Source organism: Phocoena sinus, chromosome 16 (genome assembly GCF_008692025.1).
Source record: "Phocoena sinus isolate mPhoSin1 chromosome 16, mPhoSin1.pri, whole genome shotgun sequence".
Taxonomy (NCBI): domain Eukaryota; kingdom Metazoa; phylum Chordata; class Mammalia; order Artiodactyla; family Phocoenidae; genus Phocoena; species Phocoena sinus.
Genome location: NC_045778.1, coordinates 83445376 through 83471848, shown reverse-complemented (window position 1 = coordinate 83471848; position 26473 = coordinate 83445376). Strand labels below are relative to the sequence as shown.

Genomic DNA, 26473 nt, shown 5'->3' with positions numbered 1-26473 from the left:
CGGACACAGGATGCGTGGTCCACCCGCATGGAGTGCTTCTGCAGCACGCCCGCTGGGTGTCCCTCGGGTCAACCCATCTGCCACTGTCAGACCCCACGTTCAGGGCTCAGACCCACAAGACTGTACCCCCCTTCAGATGCCGAGTGAACGTCCAGGCTGTCACCGGTGCTTCTGACCGACCAGCTCTAAATCGAGGTTCGAAGCACCTCCTTCTGTGTTCAGTTAATTTGCTAGAGCGACTCACAGAGCTCAGGAAGACCGTCTACTTACTAGGTCATCGGTTGTTATAAAAGGGTACAACTGGGGAACAGCCAGATGGACGAGATGCACAGGGTGAGGTATGAGGAAGGGGCTCAGAGCTTCCATGGCCCCTCCAGGCATCACACTCCCCAAATCTCCCATGTTCCCCAACCTGGAAGCTCTCCAGTCCTTGTGGGGTTTTATGGGGGCTTCATCCCATAGGCACGGTTGATTAAATCATTGGTCGGTGGTGACTGGCTCAACCTCCAGCCCCTCTCCCCTCCCCAGAGGTTGGGGAGGGGACAGAAATGTCCCACCTTCTAATCACAGGCTTGGTCCCCTGGTCACCAGCCCCCTTCCTTAGGGACCTTCCCAGAGTCCCTCACTGACACGAACTCGGGCATGGAGGAAGGAGCCTGGGATGTGAGTAAGAAGACGCTCCTTCCACCTCGACCCCTCCTTCCTCCTCACTTGGGAAGAGTTTAGGAGCTCTGTGCAGAAACGGGGACGGGGACCAGATACACACGTCTGGGCATAAATCACGATATCCCAGGAGGGAAAGTGGGAGCGGGGTTTCTACTCTCTCTTCCTCGAATCTTCGTGTCTGCGGACCCAGTGTGCCTCACCCAACCTGCCCCGTGAAGCCGGGGCTGCTCAGTCCTTCCAGGTCAGCCCTTTCCCAGGGACAAAGGTGGGCAGAGTGAGGAAAGGAACAGAGAGCAAAGGACAGAGAGGTGCTGCCTTTTCAGCTCAGAGACCTCAGCCCTGGGGATGTGACCCAGTGAATGTCCTGCAGATGGGACACTCCTCCTGGGACAGGGCGCTTGGGGGCGAGCAACAGGTGCAGAGAGGGACCTAGGGGTGTCTCTGTCGGGGGTGGCAAGGCATGTACCCCTCTCCCCACTGGGCTGAGATGGACGCTTGGAGAGAGAAGCAAAGATGACTTCCATCTTGCAGAACCCATAAACATCTGGATTTGCAATGTGAAAATGAGTGCAGGGATCCTTTTGTATGACAAAGCAGCAATCCCCTGTTCCATGTGCTAAAATCCAGATCTTCATATAATAGGGCTGCTAAGTATGGATGCTTTGTACCGGACCTAACTAACTCTGGTGCACTAATTATGTCCTCTGGGATCTGCGGACAGCTAAAGAGAAGAGGGACTATGGCAACCATCCAGAAGTTTACAGCGGTGATTAAAGCAGAGGAACGCATACATATTACTTAAAATGTGCATAAAACGACACATAAAATTAATTTTGCATGTCACAGCTGGCTTGGTCTAGTTGAGACCAACCGTAACAAGTGGGTAAGCAGATTTCTCTTGGGGAATCATGTTTATTTACCTGGCCACCAGCTCCTTGCTTCAGTCCCACACGTGTCCCTGCGGCACAGGAACTGGGTTTTTTGTAGCCTAGATAGGATGTAGCCTAGATAGTGGCTAATTGTTGCCACTCCTCTATCTCCCAGGTAATAATCCCCTATTAAGTCCCTAATTAGCTCCTCTCTTCCCTCGCTGGAGAGGCTCAGTGGGTGGTGAAAGTAGGAGGTTGTGAATGTTTCCTACACTGTGGCCCTGGGCACTGGCTCTTCCCTGTGATGAAGGTGTGGTGTGGGCATCCGTGGACGCAGCCCCGGGCGCTTACAGAGTCAGTGCGTCCCCGAGGCGGCAAAGGTACAACACAGACCCATCCAGCATCGGGGGAGAATTGGCCCAAGTCAGTCCCCCAGTGGAAAGCTTCTTTCTTAATAGCCAGGCTTGGAGCCAGAGGGGCAGGTACCCAGGAAACTGAGATGCCGGACTGTGTCCACCTGATAAAGAACATGTGGGGCCTCGCGTCAGGGGGACTTTTTGGCGCCCATGTTTCCCTGTGTCTGAGTGTATCCGATTCTTCGGGGAAGGACACCTGCCCAGCTGAGCCGTCTGCCCTCAGCCCAGCATCAGGTGGAGGTGACGTCTGGCAGCATCTGCCTGGGCCGAAAGTTGAAACCCCGTCGCTCTTCACCCCGCAGCAGCACAGGACGGGGCCCGTTCCCCGCAGCCAGAGGCCGGGACACCTTCACTCACCCACTTCCAGCTGCTGCTTATTACCCAGGCCCTGCCCCTGCTGACCAGAACCTTCTCATGTCCGGCAGGCCCCCGGCTCCAGGACCTCAGGACGCCCCCCAGAGCCAGTGGGAGGACTGGGGTGTGCTGAGGCTGGTCTCTCACAGCCTTTGTGGGGTTGGCCCGGGGCTGCTCTCTCTGCGCCCGTGGATGCATGACCACCTCCCTGCCTCTGCGTCCAAGGCTGCCGGCTCCTCAGTAATTCTTGCTGAAATACCCTGTCCCCTGTGGGACGGAGTCACATGCCCCGGACTTCCCCACGTGGGCAGATCCTAGTTGACTGCACTTTCTCAGCAGCCGCATCGCTCCCTGGGTCCTTCCGCTGCTGTAGCGATGGCGGTACCGGGTCTGGTGGGACCAGGTCTCATCTTTGAAAACCCAGAGTGCAGGTCTTTAGGGAAGAGGGAGCTGGTGGGGGAGGGTGGCCCGTCCCAGGCACCACCCGCTGCCTTGCTTTCGGAAGGTCTTCCTGAATACTTAGTCCTTCCTCACCTTTGGGGTCTGTCCTGAGTCGGGGTCCCCAAGCAGCACCTGGGACAGCGCTCTGGGTGCCTGTGAGTTATCAGTTACCTGAGGAATGATTTCCAGGGAGGGGGCAGTGGGGACGCAGGGCAGGAGGGGGCTGGGCTAAGCGAGGATGTGGTCTCAGCTGGAGGCCAAGCCTTGGGTGCCTTGGGCCATGAACACCTGGATTTGTCACATGCTTTCACCCCCTGGCTGTTAGGGGAGGCGGCCCTGGGGTGGGCATGGTCTCCAGGTGAGGCAGTGACCCACTGAGCACGACTTTCCGTAGCCCAGGGCAGACCAGCTCAGGGGGCTGGGGGTGGGTGCGCCTGCCCATAAGGTTGATCCACGGGGAGGGCACCGACTTGACCATGACTGGGGCCCTGGACCGAACTGGAAAATTAGGAGACAAGAATAGAAGCTAGAATACAAGTCAGAAGGAATTTAAGAAATCACCTGGGGCTAGAGCCTCGCCCACTGAGGCCCAGGAGGCTGAATTCACTGTCTGAGGTGTTGAGACACAGAGAGACAGCCGTCCTGGAAGGCAGGTCTCCACGCCCTTGGGCTCCTGCATGCACGCCCCCCGCCCCCAGCTCCCCTCTATGACTCTTAGAGGAGGGAATAGACCAGTCGGCTCTGGGCATGAGGCTGCTGGGGGCTGGGCTGTGAAGCCCAACTCTCTGGTGTGTGCGTGTTTGTGTGTGTATGGGTGGTGGGGACAGGATGACTTCCTGCCAGGACAGCGGTACCTGTCAGGTGTATCAGCTGCAGAGCTACGTTGTCCTACAAGTGAGGTCAGGGGTCCTGGGGTCCACACAGCAGCTCTTAAATTTTTAAGTGTATAGACAGGGATGCAGGGAGCCAAAGATGCTTCTAGAAGTTTTAACTCAGGCCAAGTGAAGTCAAACATTGTGAAAAAAAAAAAATTCAAGCCAGACTGTTACAAACGGAGCCTGGTGGCTGCCAGGAGCTTTGGTCTTGGAGCAAATCTTTCCAGCCACAGCCCAGCCAAAGAAGGCTTCAGAAGGCTGAATGTGGGCGAGTGGGCAGCTGCCTTTGTGCCCCAGACAAACCTGATTTGATGCGCTCAACAGGTAGGGAGGTGCCTGGGTGGGACCTGCCATCACCCCTGTGCTGCTGCTGGTCTGCTCGCCTCTTACTTGACATTCACTCAGGGGTGGAGCTACACATAACCTACAGCACAGCATAATTGCCTGCAGCTTTACGCTCAATAAAAACGTCTTATGCCAGCTGAGTTCTGCACCAGAAGACACGCAGCTTCCTCCAGGCCCCGAGAGGTTACCTGTCCCCTGCCTGGGCTCGCTGGGGCTGGGGGGGATCCAATCCATAGGCAGGGATCTAGTCCAGTTTGCCAGCGTTGCCCCTCGACTTCCAGCCCCTGTGGGCCCATGAGCCGCCCAACATCTAATAAAGGCGGGACCCTCGTGTCTTGCCTGAATTTTCCCGCAGCGGTGAGCACGTCAGAACAACACAAATCTCCATTCCAACCCCCGCCTATGCAGATGATGGAACAAAGGCCACAGAGGGTGAGGGTGGCTCTCAAGATCACCTGAAGGTCAAGGGCAGGTCTAGAGCTGGAGGGTGTGTCCACCGAAGAGGCGGGTCGTGGCCTTCCACCTGGCTGACCAGGCCAGCAGAGGCCAATGCTGTGGGCACAGTGCTGGGGTCTGGGTCACTGCTGGAGGGATGCAGGCCCGGATGCTGGCACCCAGGACGGAGAGGGGCCGGAGGTGAAGCGCGCTGGGTAGTCTACCATAGACAGAGATTTCATCTCCACAAATCTGTCATCTCATTGCTCTGGAGGTCAGAATCCAACACGGACCCCACGGAGCTGAATCCAGGTGTGGGCAGGGCTGGTTCCCTCCGGAAGCTCCAGGCAAGGATCTGTTCCAGGCCTTCCCAGCTTCTAGAAGCATCGGCATTCCTTAGCCCTTTCCTCTAACTTCAAGGCCAGCAGTGGAGCATCTTCCAATCTCTCTCTCCCTCTACCCACCCACCCCAGGTGTGTGCGTGTGTCTGCCTGTCTGTCTGTCTTACTTCTGCTTCTGTCCTCACACCTTCTCTGACTCGGACCCCCCCCCCCTTTCTCTTATGAGGACTGTGTGATGACACTGAACCCACCTGGACAGTCCAGGCTACTCACCCCATCTCAAGATACTAACTTAATCACATCTGCGAGGTCTCTTTTGCCATGTAAGGTAACATTCAGAGGTTCTAGGGAATCAGATGTGGACCTCTTCAGGGCCATTATTCGGTCCACCACTCCCATGAACCTGGCCTGGCTGGGTAGTAAATCAGACAGACCATCTCAAGGTCATTTCTACGAAGGAACCTGGTCTGTACAGAGTTTCCCTAACATGAGGCTCATCCCCTGAACCCTCTGTCCAGCCCACGGGAAGTGGCCGTCTGGGCTGAGCATGGAGATTCATGGGTGGAAATGATTTTCTCTTTGGGAAGCAGAGTGGCTTGTGCTGGCTCAGATGCAGAGAGAGGGCAGACACCCATGTGTGTCTGTCTGGTAAGGCCGGAGCTGGTTGCTGGGAGCCCTGGCACTGCCCAGAAGTGTCCCTGATCGGTCTCCCCCCAGAGAGTAATCAAAGATCAGAGAGTTTCAGGTCACGTGGACTTGTCCCGCCCCTTCCCGCAGCTTCTGAGGAGCCCGAGGAGAGTCCTGTAGCTTTCGGGGCCCTCAGAGGTCACTGGGGGAAGCTGAGGTCCAGGAGGGGGAGAGGCCTTGCCCAAGAGGAATCTTCTGGAAGGCCCAGACCAGAAACAGGTACAGAGCTCATTTCTCTGCACCATCACAAGACTGGTCACAGGACACAGCCAGAGGCCAGTCTGGTGGCCTTAACTGGCCTTGTTTGTTGGGATACATTGAGGCCAAATCCGAATTTCTGTGTGCATTCCCACGTTACAGACATCTTCCTTAGGAAGGAAGCTTTTCCTTTCTTTTGTTTTTCTTTTCTTCGCTATTTTTCCTTTGTAATCTTTTTCTCCTCCCTGGTAACCTTTCACAGATAAGAGGTCTTAAAATTGCATACTACTCCTTTCGGAGATTTTAGAATCCTACACGTGAAAACACAAAGCTTAATTCCCTGCTCTTCTAGAAACAAACCAGGGCTGAGCTGGCTCGAGCAGCCCATTTGCTAGTTCTCTGCCGGAGAGGGGTGAGCTGCCCGCCTGTGTGGGAGGTTTACCGGGCACCACGCTCCATGTTACTCGGTCCCTGGATCCAGGGCCGGAGCGGGAATTCCGCTAAAAGGAGAGAGCTGGCCTACAGAAAGAGCTCAGACCTCCTGGGGTCCGGTTAAGCCGCTCACTTCTCTGAACTCTGGTGTCCTTACCGGTGAAATGAAGGTGAGGACGATGTCTGCCTGTGAATCAAATGAGATGACATATGAGAAATATCTGTAAATCACCCTGAAAGCCAGACATCGCTACTATCGGTCATACTTTGCGTAAATAATCTTTGCAAATGTGTGGATTTCAGCCCTGAAGGGCTTTTTGAGGTAGGGCTCATGCCAAGGGTCTTTGAGGGAAACTTAGAGGAGTTTCTCGATTCACACAGGTGTGTGGTCTGGACGGGCGATGACCGGGTTTTCTTCTTCAACCCGACGATGCAGCTGTCCGTCTGGGAGAAGCCGATGGACTTGAGAAACCGCGGGGACCTCAACAGGATCATCGAAGACCCTCCCCACAAGCGCAAGCTGGAGGCAGCAACAAGTAACTAAGAGACGGGCCCTGTGAACCCAGTTTTATAAGATTCTAAACTGTACGTTCCCAATGAGCATGAGAGGAAAGCATGACTCTCCAGGTTATGCTGGCAATTGACTTTGAAGGAATCGTGGTCCCTGTTTCAGAATTTAGTCATTAAGTTTTTATGGTGCTTTCTGCAGAGACACTGATCCTTCCAAGGGGGAGGCTCTGGCTTTCTTTTTTTAAATTTAATTTAATTAATTTATTTTGTATACAGCAGGTTCTTATTAGTTATCTATTTTATCCATGTTAGTGTATATATGTCAATCCCAATCTCCCAGTTCATCCCACCCCCTGCCCCCACTTTCCCCCCTTGGTGTCCATACCTTTGTTCTCTACATCTCTATTTCTGCCTTGCAAACTGGTTCATCTGTACCATTTTTCTAGATTTCACATAAATTCATTAATATACAATATTTTTTTTCTCTTTCTGACTTACTTCACTCTGTATGACAGTCTCTAGGTCCATCTACGTCTCTACAAATGACCCAATTTCATTCCTTTTTATGGCTGAGTAATATTCCATTGTATATATGTACCCCGTCTTCTTTATCCATTCGTCTGTCAGTGGGCATTTAGGTTGCTTCCATGACCTGGCTATTGTAAATAGTGCTGCAATGAACATTGTGGTACATGACTCTTTTTGAATTACGGTTTTCTCAGGGTATATGCCTAGTAGTGGGATTGCTGGGTCCTATGGTAGTTCTATTTGTAGTTTTTTAAGGAACCTCCATACTGTTCTCCACAGCGGCTGTATCAATTTACATTCCCACCGACAGTGCAGGAGGGTTCCCTTTTCTCCACACCCTCTCCAGCATCTGTTGTTTGTAGATTTTCTGATGATGGCCATTCTGACTGGTGTGAGGTGATACCTCACTGTAGTTCTGATTTGCATTTCTCTAATGACTTTCTTTTCGCACGAAGTTACTAACCTGGGGAAGCCCTCTCATCTGTCAGCCACTCAAAACTTCCTTTCCGGCACAGACATTAGCCTGCATTTAACTTTTTTTTTTTTTTTTTGCTTTTAAAATCTGTTTTCTACTATCAAATTAGTGTGTACTGGTTAAACATTTTAGAAAATGCAGAAAAGTCTCACCTTTCAAGCTCACGCATGGTGGTCATTTTGATGTACTAATTCCTGTTTGGTTTTTTTTCTCCAGCATTTAATTTTTGTTCCAAGTGTCATAGGAATGCCCCTTGAGACCACATGTCACGAATGGGAGCACGTAACCCTTCCTCCTCACACACCCACTTCAGAGCTTTGTATGAAATCCATCCGTTCCTTATTTGAAGGGATGCTTGATTTCTATGGAAGTGCATGTGGAGAGGAGAAAGATTCTTCTCAGCTGTAGAGCAATCAGATGCTTGCAGAGCGCTAACTGTTCCCGATGATGCCCCAGCAAATCTCGTTTCCCCAAGAGTCAGAGGAGAACACTTAACATTTTCAGAAAGGATCCTTTCCGATTAGATCTCGTACATTTTTAATCAGCTGCTGTGTTGGGAAAGGCCCACTCCCTGAGCACAGGGGTTGAAACAGTACTGGCTTCACTGGGGAAACTTGAGATCAGCGGTTCTCCCTGACTGACCCGCAGAGCTTGGCTGAAAGGCCTGGAAATAGGATCTTGACCCCTTGAAGAAGTGTTTGTTTTATTTTTGTGGGTGTTTTGTTGGGTTTGCAGTGATATTTTTGATTCTGCCTCGGGTGGGGCTAACACAGATGACAGAGACCAGCCCCCATTTTTAGTGAGAGCCAGAGGTATTTGAATGGAAATTTAGGAAAAGGTATCGTAAAAGTTTTAACACTTTTATCAGTGCTGAAAGACATGGCAAAGGTTGCTCTTGCAAAGCTGGTAGCAGTTTGCTCGGATGGAGAGATTGACACGGTTAATAGGCCCCCCCACTTAAGATAAAGAGTAAACCCCCATACCCGCCACCCCACCTGCTGCCAAGAGTCAACTCAGGTCAGCTGCTGTGGAGAAGAAGGAACGTTCTAGGTGCACATCCAACTGAGTCTGTAACACTGAGCTGTGCTCAGGGACAGTAAGAATTGGGTTTGTGATTTTGTTTCCTCCTTTGATTCAGTGGCATCCATTTTTAAAAGGGATGCTTTGCATGCTGAGTGGAGGCTTGAACCCCAGACCCCTCGCAGACACCCATACCCCAAGGCCCTCACTCTGGGGCAAGAGAGAACAGCACACCCTGGGAGGGGGTGTCCTGAGACCTACAAACCTCAAGGACAGTCGGGTGCAGTTTGTTTTGTTTCTTGCGGTACGCGGGCCTCTCACTGTCGCGGCCTCTCCCGCTGCGGAGCACAGGCTCCGGACGCGCAGGCTCAGCGGCCACGGCTCACGGGCCCAGCCGCTCCGCGGCATGTGGGATCTTCCCGGACCAGGGCACGAACCCGCGTCCCCTGCATCGGCAGGTGGACTCTCAACCACTGCGCCACCAGGGAAGCCCTGGGTGCAGTTTGTCATAGCCATGATGTTTCTTTTCTTGGTAGACGCAAACAATGCAGGCAGATTCCTTGCTCCTTTCTTCAGCTGTCATTCTTGGAGATAATTGGGTGCTGTTTCTTTTTCTTTCCCAAGGCCTGGAAGGAATGAGAAAGGAAGGCACTCATTAGCGGTCAGTATACAGTTGCTGGCCTGTTTCTCTCCTCTGGACCAAGTCGAGTCAGGGCTGCGAGAACAGAGAGGGGTCTGCAGAGTCCCCCACTGAGTCTTCTGCCCTTTCGAGGCTTGTGAGGACTGTACGTGGAAGACAGCGTTAAAAGAGTAACAGGCATGTCAGAAACGCGAAGGGTTCATTTGAGCAAAAATCGATTCCAATCCCGCAGCACCAAACTGGACGTGGTTAGAGCCTGGGAAGGCTGACCTAGTGAAGGTGCAGAGGCAGAGAAAGCAAATTACCTGATGGGCGACAGGTAAAGCCCAGCCAGCTGCCAAGACTGGTCCTCCTTAGCGTTTCCATGGATTTGTAACCTTGAGGCTTCTACTGGCTTAGATGTTGGTCCAATGGCCTATATCAAGTCATTTTGTCTGCCGCCTTTATAATGGCAGCCCCTTAACTACTCTAGGTAGATAGATGTGCGTTACGAGCAGTTACAAAATGAGCTCTAACCTTACGTACTCTTATAAAAAGAGGAAGACACTGCCTTAAACCAGTGTATTTTAACCTGAATCTTAAAGATATGCAAATGACCTCAATTCTCAACTTGCTGTTGCAGAGTAGAATTGGCATTTAAATGCATTACTTCTAATTTCCTGAGAGCCACTCACCTCAATTGTTCTGTTTGCTGCGAAAGAGGACAGGAAGTATTTCTGGAGGACTGATTAGCAAAGAGCAGGCAGAGTGGATGACCTCAGGCCACCAGCAAGGGGCGTTTTTCCCTGGCTGGTCATCCGTCATGACTCATCCAATGATTTGACCCTAATTATTATAAGAACCAGCTCTAGAAGAGATTGTTCTCGGTGGAGAATTTTATTTTTCACGTTTTGTTCAACTATGAGTCATTATAGATTTGAGTATTGAAGCCTGTTTCTCTCCTGAAATGGAAGCATTAAACATTCCAGTTGATATTGATTATTTTTCAATAGACAAATGAAATAAATGAATTTGACAAAATCGCTGCCACGTTTAACTACTAGTAGGTTTGAAGGGGCGTGCGTGTGTGTGTGTGCGTGTGTGTGTGTGTGTGTGTACTAGGAATGTCAGCTGTGGAAGGGAGAGCTAAGGGTGTCAGACAACTACGGGGAAAAGGATACAGAGGTGCCAAAAGTGCTAAGCGGTTCATCATTCGGCAACTAAGGGAAAAGCCGCCCTTTTCTGCATTCTGTTTTCATTGCTGAGACGTTCAGATGAAGGCCTGAATTATTTCCTAATTACCTTGCAGCACATCCAGACTCTTTGTGTCTCTAGCAGACACACTGTTAGTTGGGAATAAGGGCCTGTGGAGCTAACGTGAAACGAGAAGTACCGCCTTCACCCCGCCTCCGTTCTATGTCCTGATGTTCTCGGGGCTGCCACAGGCTCTTCAGCGTGGAGGGTACCATACCCATGTGTGTTTTTCCGCCAGCTTCAGCATTTCTCAAATCTCTTAGAGGCTCAGTTCTTCCACTGTATTTACCTGCACCACCAAAGACCTCTCTTCTGAGCGATGGGTAGTGTAGACTGAAGGAAAACTGAAAGTTGTGAGTTAATGTTTTATTCGGGGACCTACTGAGGACTAAAAGCCAGGGGGACAGCCTCTCAGATGGCTCTGAGGATCTGCTCCAAAGAGGCCAGGGAAGGAGCCAGGGTATGTAGGAGGTTTTGTCGAGGAAAAACAAAAACGACACACACATTTAATGGAACGTCAAAGATTACAGCTAATCACAAAAACCAGACATCTCAAGTTAATGATCCCGGTGCTTTTCTGTGGGAAGATCCCAGAGTCTGGGCTCCTTGAAATCATTCCTTAGCTGTGCATCTCAGCTATCTAGGGCCAGATCCTGCTTTTCTCCATCCTGAAGTCCCCTCAGGGCCCACCGTCAGGACAGCTGCTGTGGCTCATGGCTTGTCAGCGGTCAAACAAACATTCTTCGTTGACTGAAATGGCAGGAGACCTCTTTTTTTGTCCGAGGTAGAAATCTTCCTGCAGTCTGGCTGAGGCACCTGCTGCCTGGTCACCTGCACCGTCCACAGCGCGGTTCCGTCCCTTCTGCTGGGAGGGTTTGGTGTAGTCTGGTGGGGTGTATCAGAGGGCGATCAGATGAAACGCCTGTGGGCCCATCCTCTGGGGTGGGGGAGACAGGAGGCAGGCGGGGACAGAGATTAGGAGGAGTGTCTCCCAGCCCCTCTCTCCTGCCTTTCGTCTCCTCCCAGTGGATGAGGAGGACAGGAAGCGGGGCTGGGGCGGGGAGGAGGTGAGCTTTGGCGGGGGGGGGCGAGATGTGCTGAGCGGGGAGCGGGGAGGGAACCCTGCACGGAAAAAGGGGCACTTGTTTCCTCATGTTCACTGCAGCCACAGGAGGTGGGCGCCATCTGTATCAGCTTCCTTTTGCTGCTGTAACACATCATCACAAACTTAGTGGCTTAAACCAACACCAATGTATTACCTTCCAGTCCTGGAGCTCAGAAGCCCAACTTACTTCTCACTGATGTTGTTGGACCTGCATTCTTTCCGGAGGCACTAGGAGAGAACTCGTTCCCCTGCCTCTTCCAGCTTCGAGAGGCCACCTGGTTTCCTGGGCTCCATGGCCCTGCCTACCCGCTCCAAAGCAGCAATACATCTTCAGCTCTTCTCTCTGGTTGAGTCTTCTGCCTCCCTCTTCCACTTCTCAGGGTCCTTGTGATGACACTGGGCCCTTCTGGATATCTTAGGCTCACCACCCGTCTCAAGGTCGACTGGTTAGGAACCTTCATCCCCCTTGCCTCGCAACCTAATGTATTCACAGGTTCCAGGGATCAGGTTGTGGACATCTTTGGAGGCCATTATTGTGCAATCCATCATCTTTATACCTGTTTTACAGAAGAGGGAATTAAAGAAAGGAGACCAACTGATGTGCTCAAGGTCACACTTCTATCCGATGGGGGACCAGGGTTTGCACCCCGGAGGGTCTGACTCCAGATCTAAGGAGGGGCGCCTCGCCAGGCATCTTATGAGCATACGATAAAAAGGAGCTTCTGGAAACCGTTTTGCTCCCTGCGCCTGACACAGGACAGTCAGGTGCGGGGAGCCTTGCGCTTCCACATGGCAGGAAGTCACTTGGCTTCAGTTGCTCTGTAAACATTTCAGTCGTTTATATTCGAGACAAATGTACATTGACAATGACATGCATTTCACCAAGGAGGACCTGAAACCGTCCCTGTGAGTAATCCCAGCAAGGACTTGTGAACGGGTCACGTTCCCGAGCATTGTTTGCCCAGGGACGGTGCACTGATCTCCACCACACAGTGGGACCAGGTGCCGGGTACTCCAAAAGACCCAGGACTGCTGAAAACACAGATGCTGGGTGTTCTCCAGAGTGGCAGATAGGTGCCTCGTTGTTCATCCGCGAGGACTCAGGTGGATGAGAGGGGCTCTCCCCATGCAGAAGTCACCTGCCCTGGCTGTTTGGGAGGAGCCCTGACCATCACCTGGGACCTGTGTTCCATCCACAGCCCGACGCCACCTGGCAGCCTGGCCTACGCCTCCTCTTTGCACAACGAATGAACCAGGTGGCTCGTTAACGCCGTTATCAGCATCGGTGCCCACACTGGTCAGCCCCTGTAACAGGACCGCAAGTAAGGGAGGTGAGTGGAGACAGGTCATCCCTCCAGAGAATCGCTTATTGACAGAATTTACCAGGCAGCCTGTGATGGGAAAAGGGAGGAGCCGACGTGCAGGCACCGTGGGGTCTTTACGATGCTCCGTAACACTCGCCTTCAGTTTGCTGGACGGGCAGGGCCAGGGCTCATGCAGGTTTCTGGATCCCATCCTGAATTAGTGCTGGTAAAGGGGTTATGTCCTGTCTCTGTGCCTTCAAGACCCAGGAGTGCTAAACAGGTGAGACAGGAACAGCATTTTTCAAAGCAGTTTCCCCAGAACTTAGTGCTTCAAGCTGCCCCGCCCTCCTGGCCCGGGAATGAGGGCAGCCGTTGTGCCGGTGGAGCTGGGACGGCCCAGCCAGTTTTCCACCCGGGGCCATTTTCCCCAAACGTTCCAGGTGGGCAGAGCACACGTTCTCTTGGCAGGGTTCCCAGGTCACAGTCTCAGGAGCTGACGAAGGCTTCAGCTCAGTGCTGCCTCATTGGGCAGGCGACCCACTAGGGGCTGATGACTCGCAGAGGCCGGGATGGAAGCACCGCATCACTCTGTCTGCTAGGTTCCCAAACTGCCTTGTTTGCAGACACCCCGGTGAAAGGACCGAACTTCGGCCGGAGGGGCCATCCCACTGCTGTGACAGCCCCATCTCGGGCCAGCACTCCTTGTGGGCTGTGAGCATTTCCAGGGGTGGAGAAACTTTGAGGTCTTGTTCTGCTGAGCAGACTGTGCATTTCTTGAATATCAAGGCTATTTGACCCGCTGTCAGTCTTTTCAGCCAGATGTTTGCAGACGCCCCTAGAACTTCGCGAAGATCTCAGGTCACATGCTTTGCTCATGTGTGTTAAGGTGGAAGCTCATCTGTGTTAAGGGCGTACGGCTGCCCTGGAAAAAGCTAGTGAGTCTGGAAGCGGAGGAGCGGAGCCCACTTAGGTGATGGACGCGACCCCAGCCTTGGCGAACAGCACCTGCCATTAAGGAGTGAACTCTGGACTCGCGCAGTTCACAGGCCGGAGCGCCACTGTTCCTAGGTCCCCGGGGGCAACTACAGCCCTGGACTCTTCCGAGTTGCGTCTGCCTGGGGCACAGGTGTATGCCGCATACCAGGGTTCTCCTCTGAATGCAAACGTGCCCTCCCCCAACAAATCCGCTCCTGCAGTTCTCCAGCAAGTTTAACCAGACATTGTGCCTTCCCTTCTGAGAGAGGGGACCGAACATAATAGGGGTCATCACCTCCACTTGCCCAAAGGAAGACATTTGTCTCACAGACTCAGGAGAGCTTTAACCACCTGCTGCAGCCTCACTGCATGCTCAGTGCCTTTTTTTTTTTTTTTTTTTTTTTTTTTTGTGGTACGCGGGCCTCTCACTGCTGTGGCCTCTCCCGTTGCGGAGCACAGGCTCCGGACGCGCAGCGGCCATGGCTCACGGGCCCAGCCGCTCCGCGGCACGTGGGATCCTCCCGGACCAGGGCACGAACCCGCGTCCCCTGCATCGGCAGGCGGACTCTCAACCACTGCGCCACCAGGGAAGCCCGCTCAGTGCCTTTTTTAAAGAATGTACATGACTTTCCTTGCCGGTTAAAGGCATAAGACAATAAATTTTGAAAATAGGTAGATGTCTGTGAGTATGTATTGAATGTATTTTTAGTAGGACAGCTGAGGGATTGACGTGTTGCACTTTCTGCTTTTCACCATTGTGGGTATCTTTCCGGCTCCCCGTGTTCTGAGCCCCGCTCCCCCCATAGCCCATCTCTCTTCTCTCTCTTTCTCTCTCTCCCCTCTCTCTCGGCTGGATAGCCATGACTCTTTCCAGTTGGGGGACTTGTAGGTCATCTGTTTGTGTGTGCACACACAGAACGCTGATATGAACACCTTTGTACACATATATTTATCTTAGGAGCATTTTTACGAGTACTTTTCTTGTATAAATTCATACGACTGGAATTGCCAGGTCAAAAGGTACATGCATTTTCTTTTGACAGATATTGCTAAATCGTCCTCCTAAAAGATCACCCAGTTCACATGGCCACTAGTAGACTCTGCCTGTTCTCATGAAGACTGTACATCATCCAGTCTCAAGTGTTTAGGCCCATTCATTGTGTCAGTTGGCATTTCTTTAATTGTGAGTGAAATTGAACCTTTCAGCTGGTTGATTGGCCATTTGTGTTGTTCTGTATTCCTGTGGAGTGTGTGTTTGTCTTCCGTATTGAATTATACGGAGTCCTGTAAATCAAGGAGATCAATATTTTGTCTATAGTGTGATTCCAATATTTTTCTCTTGATTTCTTTTTCCATAAAACGAATTGATCTTGAATTTTTTTCTTACTGTGGTAAAACATGCATATCATGAAGTTTGCCTTTTCAACCATTTTTAAGTGCACCGTTCAGAGGCATTTGTCAGTAATACCTTCACAGTATTATGTAACCATCACCATTGTTTCCCATCTTTTTCCTCCCCCGAAACAGAAACCCTGTAACCGTTTATTGATAATTCCCCTGGTAACCTCTATTCTACTTCCCATGTCTATAGATTAGCCTGTTCTATGTGCCTCATGTAAGTGGAATCATGCAGTATTTGTCCACTTGTGTCTGGTTTATTTCACTTAGCATAACGTTTTCAAGGTCCATGCATGTTATAGCACGTGTCAGTGCTTCATTCCTTTTCACAGCTGAGTAGTATTCCATTGTAGGGATAAACCACACATTGTTTATTGATTCACCTGCTGATGGACTCTTGGGTTGTTTCCACTTTTTTGCTGTTGTGAATAATGCCGCTATGAACGTCGGCGTACAAATATCTGTTTGAATGCTTGTTTTCAGTTCTTTTTGGTGCATACCTCGGAGTAGAATTTCTGGCTCACATGGTAACTCTATGTTGAACTCTTAGAGTAGCGGTCAAACCTTTTACTACAGCAGCTGCCCCATCTTTCATTCCCACCATTAGTGCCCACGGGTTCCACGTCCTTCTCCATATTATTTGCCAACACTTGTCTTCCTTTTTAAAATTCTTCTTCTTATTATTTTATCACCATCAGAGTGTGTGAAGTGGTACCTCACTGCGGTTTTGATTTCCGTTTCCCTAATGACTCCGTGCTGAGTACTTTTTCATGGGCTTTTCGTGTGTCTTCTTTGGAGAAAGGTCCATTTAAGTCTTTGCCCATTTGTAACTGGGCTGTTTTTGTTTTAGTTGTTGTGGCTGAGTTGTAGGGGTTTTATATATATTATGAATATGAATCCCTTATCAGATATTTAATTTGCAAATGTGGTTCCCATTCTGTGGTTTGCTTTTTCACTCTGTTGATAATAGTGTTCTTTTATGCAAGAAATTTAAAATTTTTTATTAAGTCCAATTTATCTGTTTTTTTCTTTTACTGCCAGTGTTTTGGTGTCATATCTAAGAGACCATTTTCAAATCCAGCATCATGGCTTTTACCCCCTACGTTTTTGTCTGAGATTTGCATAGTTTTAGCTCTTAAGTTTAGCTCTTTCAGCCATTTCGAGTGAATTTTGGTACTTGGGCTTTTTCAGAGACGGTTGCTGTCAAATTCTTTTTTTGTCATGTGAATGGACCATACTTTCTTTCTTATTTCTTTGTATGCTTTGTAGTTTTGATCGAGATCTGGACTTTCTGAGTGTGACGGTGTGGCAACACTGGAAATGTGATTGTCCTACTCCTCAAGGATTTCTGATTCCTGCTTGTTGAGGGCTGGAGCCGCCCATTTGTGACTTTTCCAAACTAGTTTGTTAAAATATTTATTCGGCTGCACTGGGTCTTAGTTGCGGCATGCGGGCTCTAGTTCCCTGATCAGGGATCAAATCCGGACCCCCTGCATTGGGAGTGCAGTCTCAGCCGCTGGACCACCAGGGAAGTCCCTCCAAACTAGTTTTTATGTGTGTATTCCTTGTCACTTTCAGTCCCCAAACTGAAGTTTCTGTTCCGTTATCTCTGAGGTCAGCTGAAGGACAGCAGCCTCTCCCCGCAGCCAGCACTGCCCTTGATGTTGAAGGTTCCAGAGTTCTCAAATACTCGACTCCAGTCACTTTTCCAGTTCAGCAGCTGTTTTGGTGGAGGGACGGACCCGAGAGTCCCCTATTCCACCGTTTTTCCTGACATTCCTTTGGCCTTGTATTTTTAAAGGCAGTAAATTTGTGTTTTCCTTTATGACTTCTGAATTTTGAATCTTGATCAGGAAACTTCACTCATGATAGAATTCTTCAAAATGAACAAAAATACCCTAGAAAATAACCAACATCTTTATAATTGTGTGAACTCATGTAAAAACAGTATTTCTTCAGTTTTCCTGGCTTGCCTTTGGTCTTCCCGAGTGTGTCCTGTGTGGGGTGTGGGGAAGGGCTGCCTCGTCTACACCTTAGTAAATGTCTTGATAATGATGTCTCTGCGTATCTGCCTGAAGGACAAGCAAACACAACCCACTCCTTCTTCAAAAGCCAGCCAGAGCCAGTGGGGGCCAGGAGGGGCATCGTAAGGGAGAGTCGCAGCTCCTACGTGGAGGGGTGTCGGTGGACTGGAGGCTAAGACGGGAGAGTGGGAGCGAGGGTAGATCCAGGTGGAATGTGCTGAGATGAGGGGCCTGTGGGACACGGAGGTGGAGAGCCAGGCAGGAGCCGGGATGGTAAGTGTGCCTTCTGGGGTCACAGCAGAGAGGGGATTGACTGTCGGCGCCACGTATGGGCGCGTGGGGAGAGAGCATAGGAGTGAAGAAGAAAGCCCGTCCCCTGCCCGTCAGCTCGGTCACCGCAAAGGTCTCTCTCTAGACCACTGGTTCTCATCAGGGCAGGGGGTGGGGTGAGGCTCCGTCCCTTGGGGGACATTTGGCAACTACTGGAGACATCTGTGGTTGTCAGTACTGGGAGGGGTGCCGGGTGTCTGGGGGTCAGAGACCAGGGATGCTGCCCAATACCCTACGGTGCACGGGACGCCCCATCATCCAGCCCCATGTGTCACTGGAGCCAAGGTGGGGCGAGCCCCACTGGAGAGCCCTGAAAGGCCCACCTGGGCTTGGGCTCTCGCCGAGGGAGCGCTTACTGGTCCCACAATGCTGTACTGGGCAGGACCCGCTGTGGACGGGCCGTCGGTGGGAAGAGGCCACCAGATCCCAACCCTCTCAGCTCGCTGCAGCCCCAAGCTCTGCACCGAAAGCGAACCGGAGAGTAGATAGGGGTTGGAGCCGGAGCAGGGGGGCATTGCTGGGATTGCAAACCGCGTGTGTGGAGAGTTGTCAGGTTTTATAGAAAGAAAAGGTGTGGAGGGCTTTGCAGTCGTGGAAATTCATATTTTTTCCCATAAGCTTCACATTCATTATGAGCTCATTACAGAGCGTCCTCAGGAAGGACGTGGGTTCAAGCAGTCCTGGGGGACGGCGGCAGCGGGTGAGGACATGGGTCACGCACTGCAGAGCCCAGAACCCTGCCCCTGTGCCCACACAGGACGTGGTTATGAGAAAGTGGTTTCTTGGGGATGACAGACACAGAATAAAAAGCAGGCAAGGAGGCAGTTGTGATGCCAGGGAGCGTTTGGACATCATTCAACCTGTCAGCACCGAAACAATGATGCTCTAGAACCATCTTTATACTCATTTTTCCTCTTTCCTTTTGGAGACAGATACGAAACACCGAAGCACCTTTTTACTTTTTCATTCCGAAAGCTCATCAAACATTTATAGGGCCAACCTCTTCAGGATGTAAGTAGGGGACCTGACTTCAAAATCAATTTAGCTTTTAGAAAGCAGACTTGTAGACAGCAGTGGCGGGCACGCCGCGTGCAGGAGAAATCGGGTTGTTCACTGCAGGAGACAAAGCGGGGAGTCCGGGTCTGTGGTTCAAGCACGAGGACGTGAAGGCAGCGTGGCTAGCAGAGCTGGTCCAGGGCCTAAGTCCTGTGAGGGGTGGGGCCAGGTGGACGCCCCTTCCCCCTCCAGCCCTTCTGGAAGGTCCAGCAGCCTCTACACAGCCGGCAGCTAGAGATGACTTATCCGCACCAAAGCACATCAGATTTCTGTTCCGCTGGAATGTGAAAGGGGTGTGCCCTAAGAGCGTGGTTACAGGATTTGAGGTCCACCTTTAAGGGAAGTCTGTTTTCTTAATTTCAAGATGAGTCTGCTTGAAAGTGGTGCTTCCCGACGGTTTGTCAAAGCCACAGGCTCCGTGTTAACAGGTGAACTTGGCTTTCTTTCAGCCAAGCCTGGCGACGGATCAAGTTCCGAAGATGGCAGGGAAGACCCCCACGTGAAAACCAAGAGGAATCGGTAGGTGGCCACGTCCTTTCCTGCGCGTCTTTCTTCGAGGGATGACTAGGTGGTGGAGAAAGAGAAGGGATCCCTTTCACTCTGTTGACTGAGCCAAGAACGGATCCAACCCCTAAACAGAGGGCGGGAGGTCCCAGGTCTGTCTTAGCAGAACCTGCCCTGGGTGCCCCGGGTCTACACTGGATGTCGTCTCCCCTCCCCTGGCCTCCCCGGGGCCACGTTCACCCCTAGCCTTGCTTTGGGGCCCTGAGGAGTGGACAGAGCACGGAGGTGAAGGTGGCGCTGGGTGAGTGGTGGGTTGTGTGTCTGTCAGCCCCGGGTTGGAGGTCCAGCTCCGTGTCTTACTTGCTTAGCGACTTTGGGCAAAGTAATTTCACCCCCACATCAGACTTCTCGTCTGCAAAGTGGGTGATGCCCTCATGCGATGTTGCCCATGTGACTTCCTGTGGCACCAGGAGAATAAGTTCTCCATCCACGTTTGCTTGTTACGGTTTGCTTGTGGCCACAGCACAGGAGGGAGGGAACTCCGCCCCTTCCTTTCAAGCCGGGGGCGGGGAATGGTTGTTCCCGCTTTGGCCCTCCTGGAAGGCCCGGTCTGTGGTCCCTTTCCTACTGAGTTCTACGTAAAGGGGTAAAATTCGGGGTCTGTGTGTCCCAAGTTCCCAGAACGGGGAGGTGGGAGGCACGAGGCAGGGAAGGATGAAAGCGAATCTAAAAAAGGACCCACGAGGCCACTTCCTGAGCCAACGTGGTTCCGATGTCCCGGCCTAGCAGTGCAATCAGTCCTGTACCGGGTGCCCATTTATCAGCCCCCATCATGGGACACCCCAGGCCTGCGGCAGGAATCCCTGAGCAGCTGTCAGGATGTTTGCAACTGTGCGTATTTTCTCTTTTAAAAAATGTGCCTTAGAAGAAGTACTTTTGCAGTAACAAATGTTCGCAGTGATGGAGGAAAATGCAGTCTTGACTCAGAACCTGTGCCTGTTCTCACCTCTTCCACCCTTGCCCTGTGGCTTCCCGGTGAAAGATGGTGGGAGAGGAAAGGAGAGAGGAAGTGGAGGCAGGGCTGGCAGCCAGGGGTCAGGGTGCCTGTGGAGACACAAGCCTGCAGAATTAGTCCTAAGTGGGTACATTATTCCTTTTATTTCAACACCTTTGGCCTTTTTCCACTGTGCATCCCTCACAAAACTATTTCACTGACCAGGGCCCAGGTATATTGTCATTTTAACTGGTACCAAGCAGACACCACAGAACTTTCTGGAAACAATGCAGGGAAGGGTAAGCAGTGTCCTTCCCAAGACAGGAAGGCAGTCTGGGTGGGGGGTGGGGTCTCCTTGCACGGGTGAAGGAGACCAGGGGCAGCAGTTCGGCGGGACCGGGGGCTCCCTGCGGTGCTGGAGCAAAGCACCTCCCACCCAATCGCCCAGGCCTCTGTTTTTCTGCTCCCCCGTATCCTCTGCTTAGACAGTCCCTTTTGGGGTCAAAGGACACTTGCGTGGGCCGCAGAGGATGGACACCAAGTGTCTTCATTGGGGACCAAGGGCTCCAGGAAAGGAAATCAAGCGTCGTCTCCTTATTGTTATGTTCACACCCTGGTTGTCAGCTAAGCCAGTCTCTGTGATCTTTGGATAAATGTATATAATTTTAAAAACAAGATGAGCTTCCTGAGGCACAAGGGAAGCAGCACCCTAGCCATTACCGGATGCGTTTTGAACTCGTGCAGGAGGGAGGTCTCGGCTAGCTCCAGAGGAGTGGGGATGTCTGCCTGTATCACCCAGTTTTATCCGTTTTCCCGTGCGACTGGCCCCAAACTCTGAACACTTGGCATTGAAATAATGTCAAAGCATTGGTCTCGGTTTTCATCATCTGAAAGACTTCTTCCGTGACTCAGCACTGACTTTGAAACCAGCACGGGTGTTTGCATGAAGCTTTGGGCCATCATATGATTCCAAGCCCCCTCGGCCCTCAGGTGCCCAGGCACCTGGCTCCCGCCATGGTTCAGGCCTCGGTCCCTGGGTCACTTTGTTCTGCCACTGAGATCCAGGAGGAAAAGGTTTCAGCGGAAGTTGGGGGATCTGCACTCAGGGTCTGGAATGTTCCGTGAGTCCTGGTCATTCACTTCTGAGCCGCTTTGCAAACTGCACCCACTCTAGGGGAAGCTTCACCCTCGTGTGGCTTTTTCCAAAGCTTCCTCCCAGCCTGGGCCTGCGTGCCCCTTGCTCAGAGCTCTTCACTCGGGTGCATGGACACCAGCATCGTCTTGGCAGTTTTGTCCTTTGGGGGAAGGTTGTTGTCAGTAAGCCCAAGGACTCCTCAAGCTTCCAGCTGCTTCTGGGCACTTGTATTTAGTAGATGCTGTATAACTAGTAAGAGGCCAGGCTCCAGAGAACCTGCCGAAATCAATCCATTTTGACCTTCCCTTTCGTATACATAGTGTAATTTTTCACATCAAAAAGCACTTAAATGCTTCTGCAAATGACGACTCTTCAGCGGCCGTATCCTGGCCTCTAAACTACAGGGCACGTTTTGGACGCAGCTCTGTGCTCCCTGCATCTTCTCACACCCTGGCCCAGTTCATATACATTTTGAACATTCTTATGCAGATGGGATTAAATCAGTTGTGCATATGATTCGGGTCCAAATGATAACTTTTCCTAAAATTCCCTGGGAAGAGAAATATGTCACAATGACAAGCTTTCAAATTACCCAGATATTTTCAGCTACCTGGTAAGCGCTGTTTCAGATGGCTTGTTATTTACTGTTTAATGGAATGGGTTCGTGATGCACGGTCGTGCGTCTTCCCCGGGACCGGAAAATTGATTGTTTGCGTCTCCCCGTTGTGTGCAGTGCCCAGGGGTTCGGCTGGTTTCTGACGTGTAGGTTGTTTTTAGTTCAGACCTGCTTTTCAAATGTGCTGTCTACTTAAGGAATTTAGAATTTATTTCAAATCATTGAGTTGAATTATTTGGAGGATTCAGCAAACGTATGTCATTTGGTTTAAAAGCCAGAGTGAAATGGTCACTCTTTACAAAACCCGTTAGTAAAGAAACTGTCAGTGGTACGTATGGCTTCCAGCCCCTTCACGAGGTACCAGTTTTTGCCAGTTGCCGAGCCAGGGGATTCCTGCTAAACTAGTGGTTTTCTGTAGTGTGACAGGGTGCAGTTACTTGTTTGAGTTTTTCAATATCATCGGCCCCACGGCTTTGGAAATGCGTTTATGTTTCTAGGCCACTTGGTACAGGAGCCTTTTATGGTAAGTGACTAAAAGAAATCTCTTGGCTTGGTACATTGTTTATTGTGGTAGCTGGTAAACTTTGGGGAAGCCCCGCTGATGGCCTTGGATGTAAGTGGTAAAGTTGACCTTCTACAATAGGTGCTTCCATGGAGTCATATACAGCCACGGCTGGAGACACAAGAGCGTGGAATTAGCAAGAAGTGCCCTTGTGGCACTTTTCCGCTTTCCTCAAATACGCCCTCCATTACTCCCCTCTTGACAAACCAAGGTGACCAAGTCACACTGAAAGCATGTCCCCTGGACCAGGCTGCATCTTTAAGGATTTGGGGGCAGCCTGAGGAGGTAGTCCCCAGCCCCCACGCCCATCTGTGACACCGAGGTGCCCTCACAGAGCTGTGAGGCTATGATCCATCCACCTGCAATTCTGCATCCCACCTGGGGCAGATGGCATCTGTCTAGGACAAAAAACGGATACCGCCATCCAAAAGACAGGACAAGACCAAACAATCTAGTGTCTGGAGGTTTTGTAGCCGCCACCCCTGAGCCTGTCCCCAGATCAAGCCCACACACCTAGAGAGAGTCAACTGTGACAGAGGAAAGGAAACCCTCTGTTCATAGACAGCTGCTGCTACTGCCACCCAAGGTGCAAAGGCAGAGGATGGTCAGTGAGTGTGGGCAGCAAGGAGGGGCCAGCATGCTGCACCTGTCCTCACATGACCTGTGAGACCAGCTCTTTCACTTCCACGTACATGATTTCCAGAATCCCAGACAAATTAGCTATTGAGGAAGTAAGAGCACGGCTCCTCTGAAATGCTGTAAGGTGATGCTAGGAAGTCTGTGCGTCCCAATTAAGATTGCTATAAAATTACATCTTGGGGGCTTCCCTGGTGGCGCAGCGGTTGGGAGTCCGCCTGCCGATGCAGGGGACGCGGGTTCGTGCCCCGGTCCGGGAAGATCCCACATGCCGCGGAGCAGCTGGGCCCGTGAGCCGTGGCCGCTGAGCCTGCGCATCCGGAGCCTGTGCTCCGCAATGGGAGAGGCCACAGCAGTGAGAGGCCCGCGTACCGAAAAAAAAAAAATTACATCTTTGATGTGTCCCAAGATAACAAGAGAATGATCTACAGTCCAACGCCAGTGCCGGAGTCTGGATTTCTTCATAAGATGGGGCAGTGTGCGTCTCTTTGTGGCCTTGGACATGCATGGAAAATGAATTATTAACATCCACTTGCCTTGTAAGTGAGTCTCTGTACATAGTTCATGATTTTAGTTTCTATAGAAACCTGCGGTTTTGTAAACCGTACAGAGTCTGTGCCCTGTGTTATTAGGACATCCTACCTGGGATGGACGCCTCATTGATACCTGCCCATGAGAAGACTGTGTGCACAGTCGTTTGTCATGGTATTTTAATTTGTCCTTTCAGACTGAAGCATAAATATTACCTGGCATTTATTTTCTCTCCAAAACAGGATTATGAAACATGAACCCCTGGCTTCTCCTTAGGGTCTCTGGGGGGACAAGCCTGGGTCTCTGCATGTTTGGAGCAGTAGCTGCTGTCTGATTTGAGTTCCTGCCCTGGGCAGGGACGGCCCAGGGGTCAGGTCTCTGAGATTCCCATCAACACCAGAGCTATTGCATCCCAGCCAGTGCTGTATCCATGATAAAGCAGTTCGGGGACTTCGACAAGACCATGGGGACATCAGGCAATCAGGGAGGTGACGTGTCAGTTGAGTCTTAAATATTAAGTAGGTTTTTGACAGATTTCTCAAGGGAGCAGAGGACTCTAGGAAGTGGGCACTGGAGGAGATGTGCCTCCTTGCAGATGGCGGGTCTGTCTTCAGCAATCCTTCTGTGTGATCGAGTTCATCCTTATTTATTTTGTGATTATGGTCTGCCGGAGGTTTGTTGCAGCTCATCGCAGGGGCACAGAGAGACATCGCCAGGCGGGAAATCCATCTCATATCGACCCACCATCCTCTCCCCAAGACCGGTTATCAAGAATCTTGGCCCATTCTGTACAGCCCCTTGGAGGTATAACTGTGCAGTCAGCTGAGAGTCTTCCATTGTATCTCCACGTATTTGGCCTCTATTTGTGGTAATTAAGGGTTTAACTCTGTTCAATCTTGCAACGCCTTCTGCTGGAAAGCGTGCTCAGCTTGGTGTTTGCTGCCCCAGTGATGGGGACGGAGGCTGGTCCTGAAGAGGATGGAGGACGGTGAGAGATTTGCTGTCAGCACAGGGAGAGGCCACGGAGAAATGAGCGCCGAGGGAAGAGGCAGCTCAGGCAAATTCAAAAGGCCCAGCTGAGATGACTTCTAGTAAGGCAAAGAGATCTTCATATGATGGGAGGGGAGACAGAGAGCGGCTATGAGTTTATTCCACTGTCAGACACGGTGCTGGAAAAGGCCCAACACAGTGGAAATGGCTCAATATGCCCAATGAAGAGATCAGAGTGGATTTGCCCATTTTTAACTTTTTTTTTTGTTTTGGCCACACTGCATGGCTCGTGGGTTCTTAGTTCCCCGACCAGGGATCAAACCCGGGCCCTCTGCAGCAGACCACCAGAGAAGTCCCTTTTAACTTTTTAATATGAAAAGTTTCAATATAAAAAATGGAACAGGGAATTTAACCCCCAGGTACACATTTCCCAGCTTCAGCAACTATCTCGAGGCCAATGTTCATCTTTAGTTCTCCTGCCCCCTCAACCCAGATGATTTTGAAACAAACCCCAGCTGTCATATAAATTTCATTTGTAAATATATCAGAGCACATAACTAAACAATAAGGATTTTTTTTAATGCAACCATAGTCACACCTAAAAAATAAACAACAAATAATAATTCCTTTCTATTATCAAAGAGCCTCCCAGACATTGTTCAGATTTCCTTGACTTTTATTTTATTTTACAATTTTATTTTTCAAATCAACATCTAAATTAAGTTTGTACATAGCCCTCTGTGGCTCTCTCCTAAATCTATTTTAATCTGTAAGTTTCCTTCCTTCTGCCCCAGCATTTTTTTGTTTTGTTTTGTGTTTTTTTCATTTGTGTTTAAAGAAACCAGAATTTCTTCTCAACTGTGGAGTTTCCCATAGTCTGGACCTTGACCCACTGGTAGCACTGAATCTCCATGGTGTGCTTTAACTGGTTCTCCTGGCCCTAGTAAGTTCTGTAACTCTGTAGTCAGACCAGGAGGCTGTATCAGTTCAAGTTTGATTACTGTCTAGGGAAGGATTCTTCATGGTGGTGTTAAGTTCCTTCTATCGAGAGGCATGTGATGTCCGGTAGTCTGTCTTTTGTGATGTGAGCAGGTGACTTGTCCAGATCCTCTATTTCTAGAAGGACTTTTTCATGCTAATATTTTAATTATATTATTTCATTTGCATTTATTACCTTAACTACTTTTATAAAGAAAAACATACCCTCATAAACCATTTGGTTCCACTGAGGTATAGTTCAAACAGGAAAAGCAGGGTAAATGCTTGATTCCTTCCCTTTAATACTGAGTTTCAAAATACTATGTCAGCTCTCTAGCAGGAGAATCCTCCAATGATGACAAATTTATCATGAATCCCTAGACTGACACATAGTTGATGTGTTTCAATGCATCTTAGTTTTTAATTTTAGCCTTTAAATGACACAGTATGTCTCTATCTTGGTGATTCTTGGGTAATTGTCCCAGGTATGATATGCACCTTTTCAAAGTGTAGGTGTGCATCTTTTCTATATAAAGGTATTTTTTTGAATTACATTTTAGTATTCGTTCTATTTCATTGCTTTGAGTTTCCACGTCGGCAGCTCCAAGTATGCTGTTTGGTTCTTCTCTGCCCTTCTGCTGTGTCACTTTGTTTTGCATCCTTCTTATGTATTTTCTTGTTGTTTTTTGATTTTCTTCTCCTCACCTTCTGTTAGTCTTAAGGCATTACCTGTGTGGCATTTATTCTACTCAAGTTTGTGCAACTTCTGGTTTATTCTTCATTTCGGAAGTGTTTTTTTTCCTTTTTTATTTCTAATTTCTTGGATCTCTGAGATGTCTTTTCAGACCTCTCTTTGGTCCAATAGCCTTT

The 26473-nt window shown here is 50.4% G+C and overlaps 1 protein-coding gene across 1 annotated transcript in view; it reads left to right on the top strand.

The window, feature by feature from the left end:
• TCERG1L (transcription elongation regulator 1 like) overlaps window positions 1–26473 on the top strand; it is a 204091-nt gene that overhangs the window by 143752 nt on the left and 33866 nt on the right. Inside the window, exons 8-9 of the mRNA XM_032608658.1 lie at window positions 6441–6595; window positions 19107–19176. Of these exons, the coding sequence (XP_032464549.1) occupies window positions 6441–6595; window positions 19107–19176 (225 nt within the window). The remainder of the gene's footprint in view (window positions 1–6440; window positions 6596–19106; window positions 19177–26473) is intronic.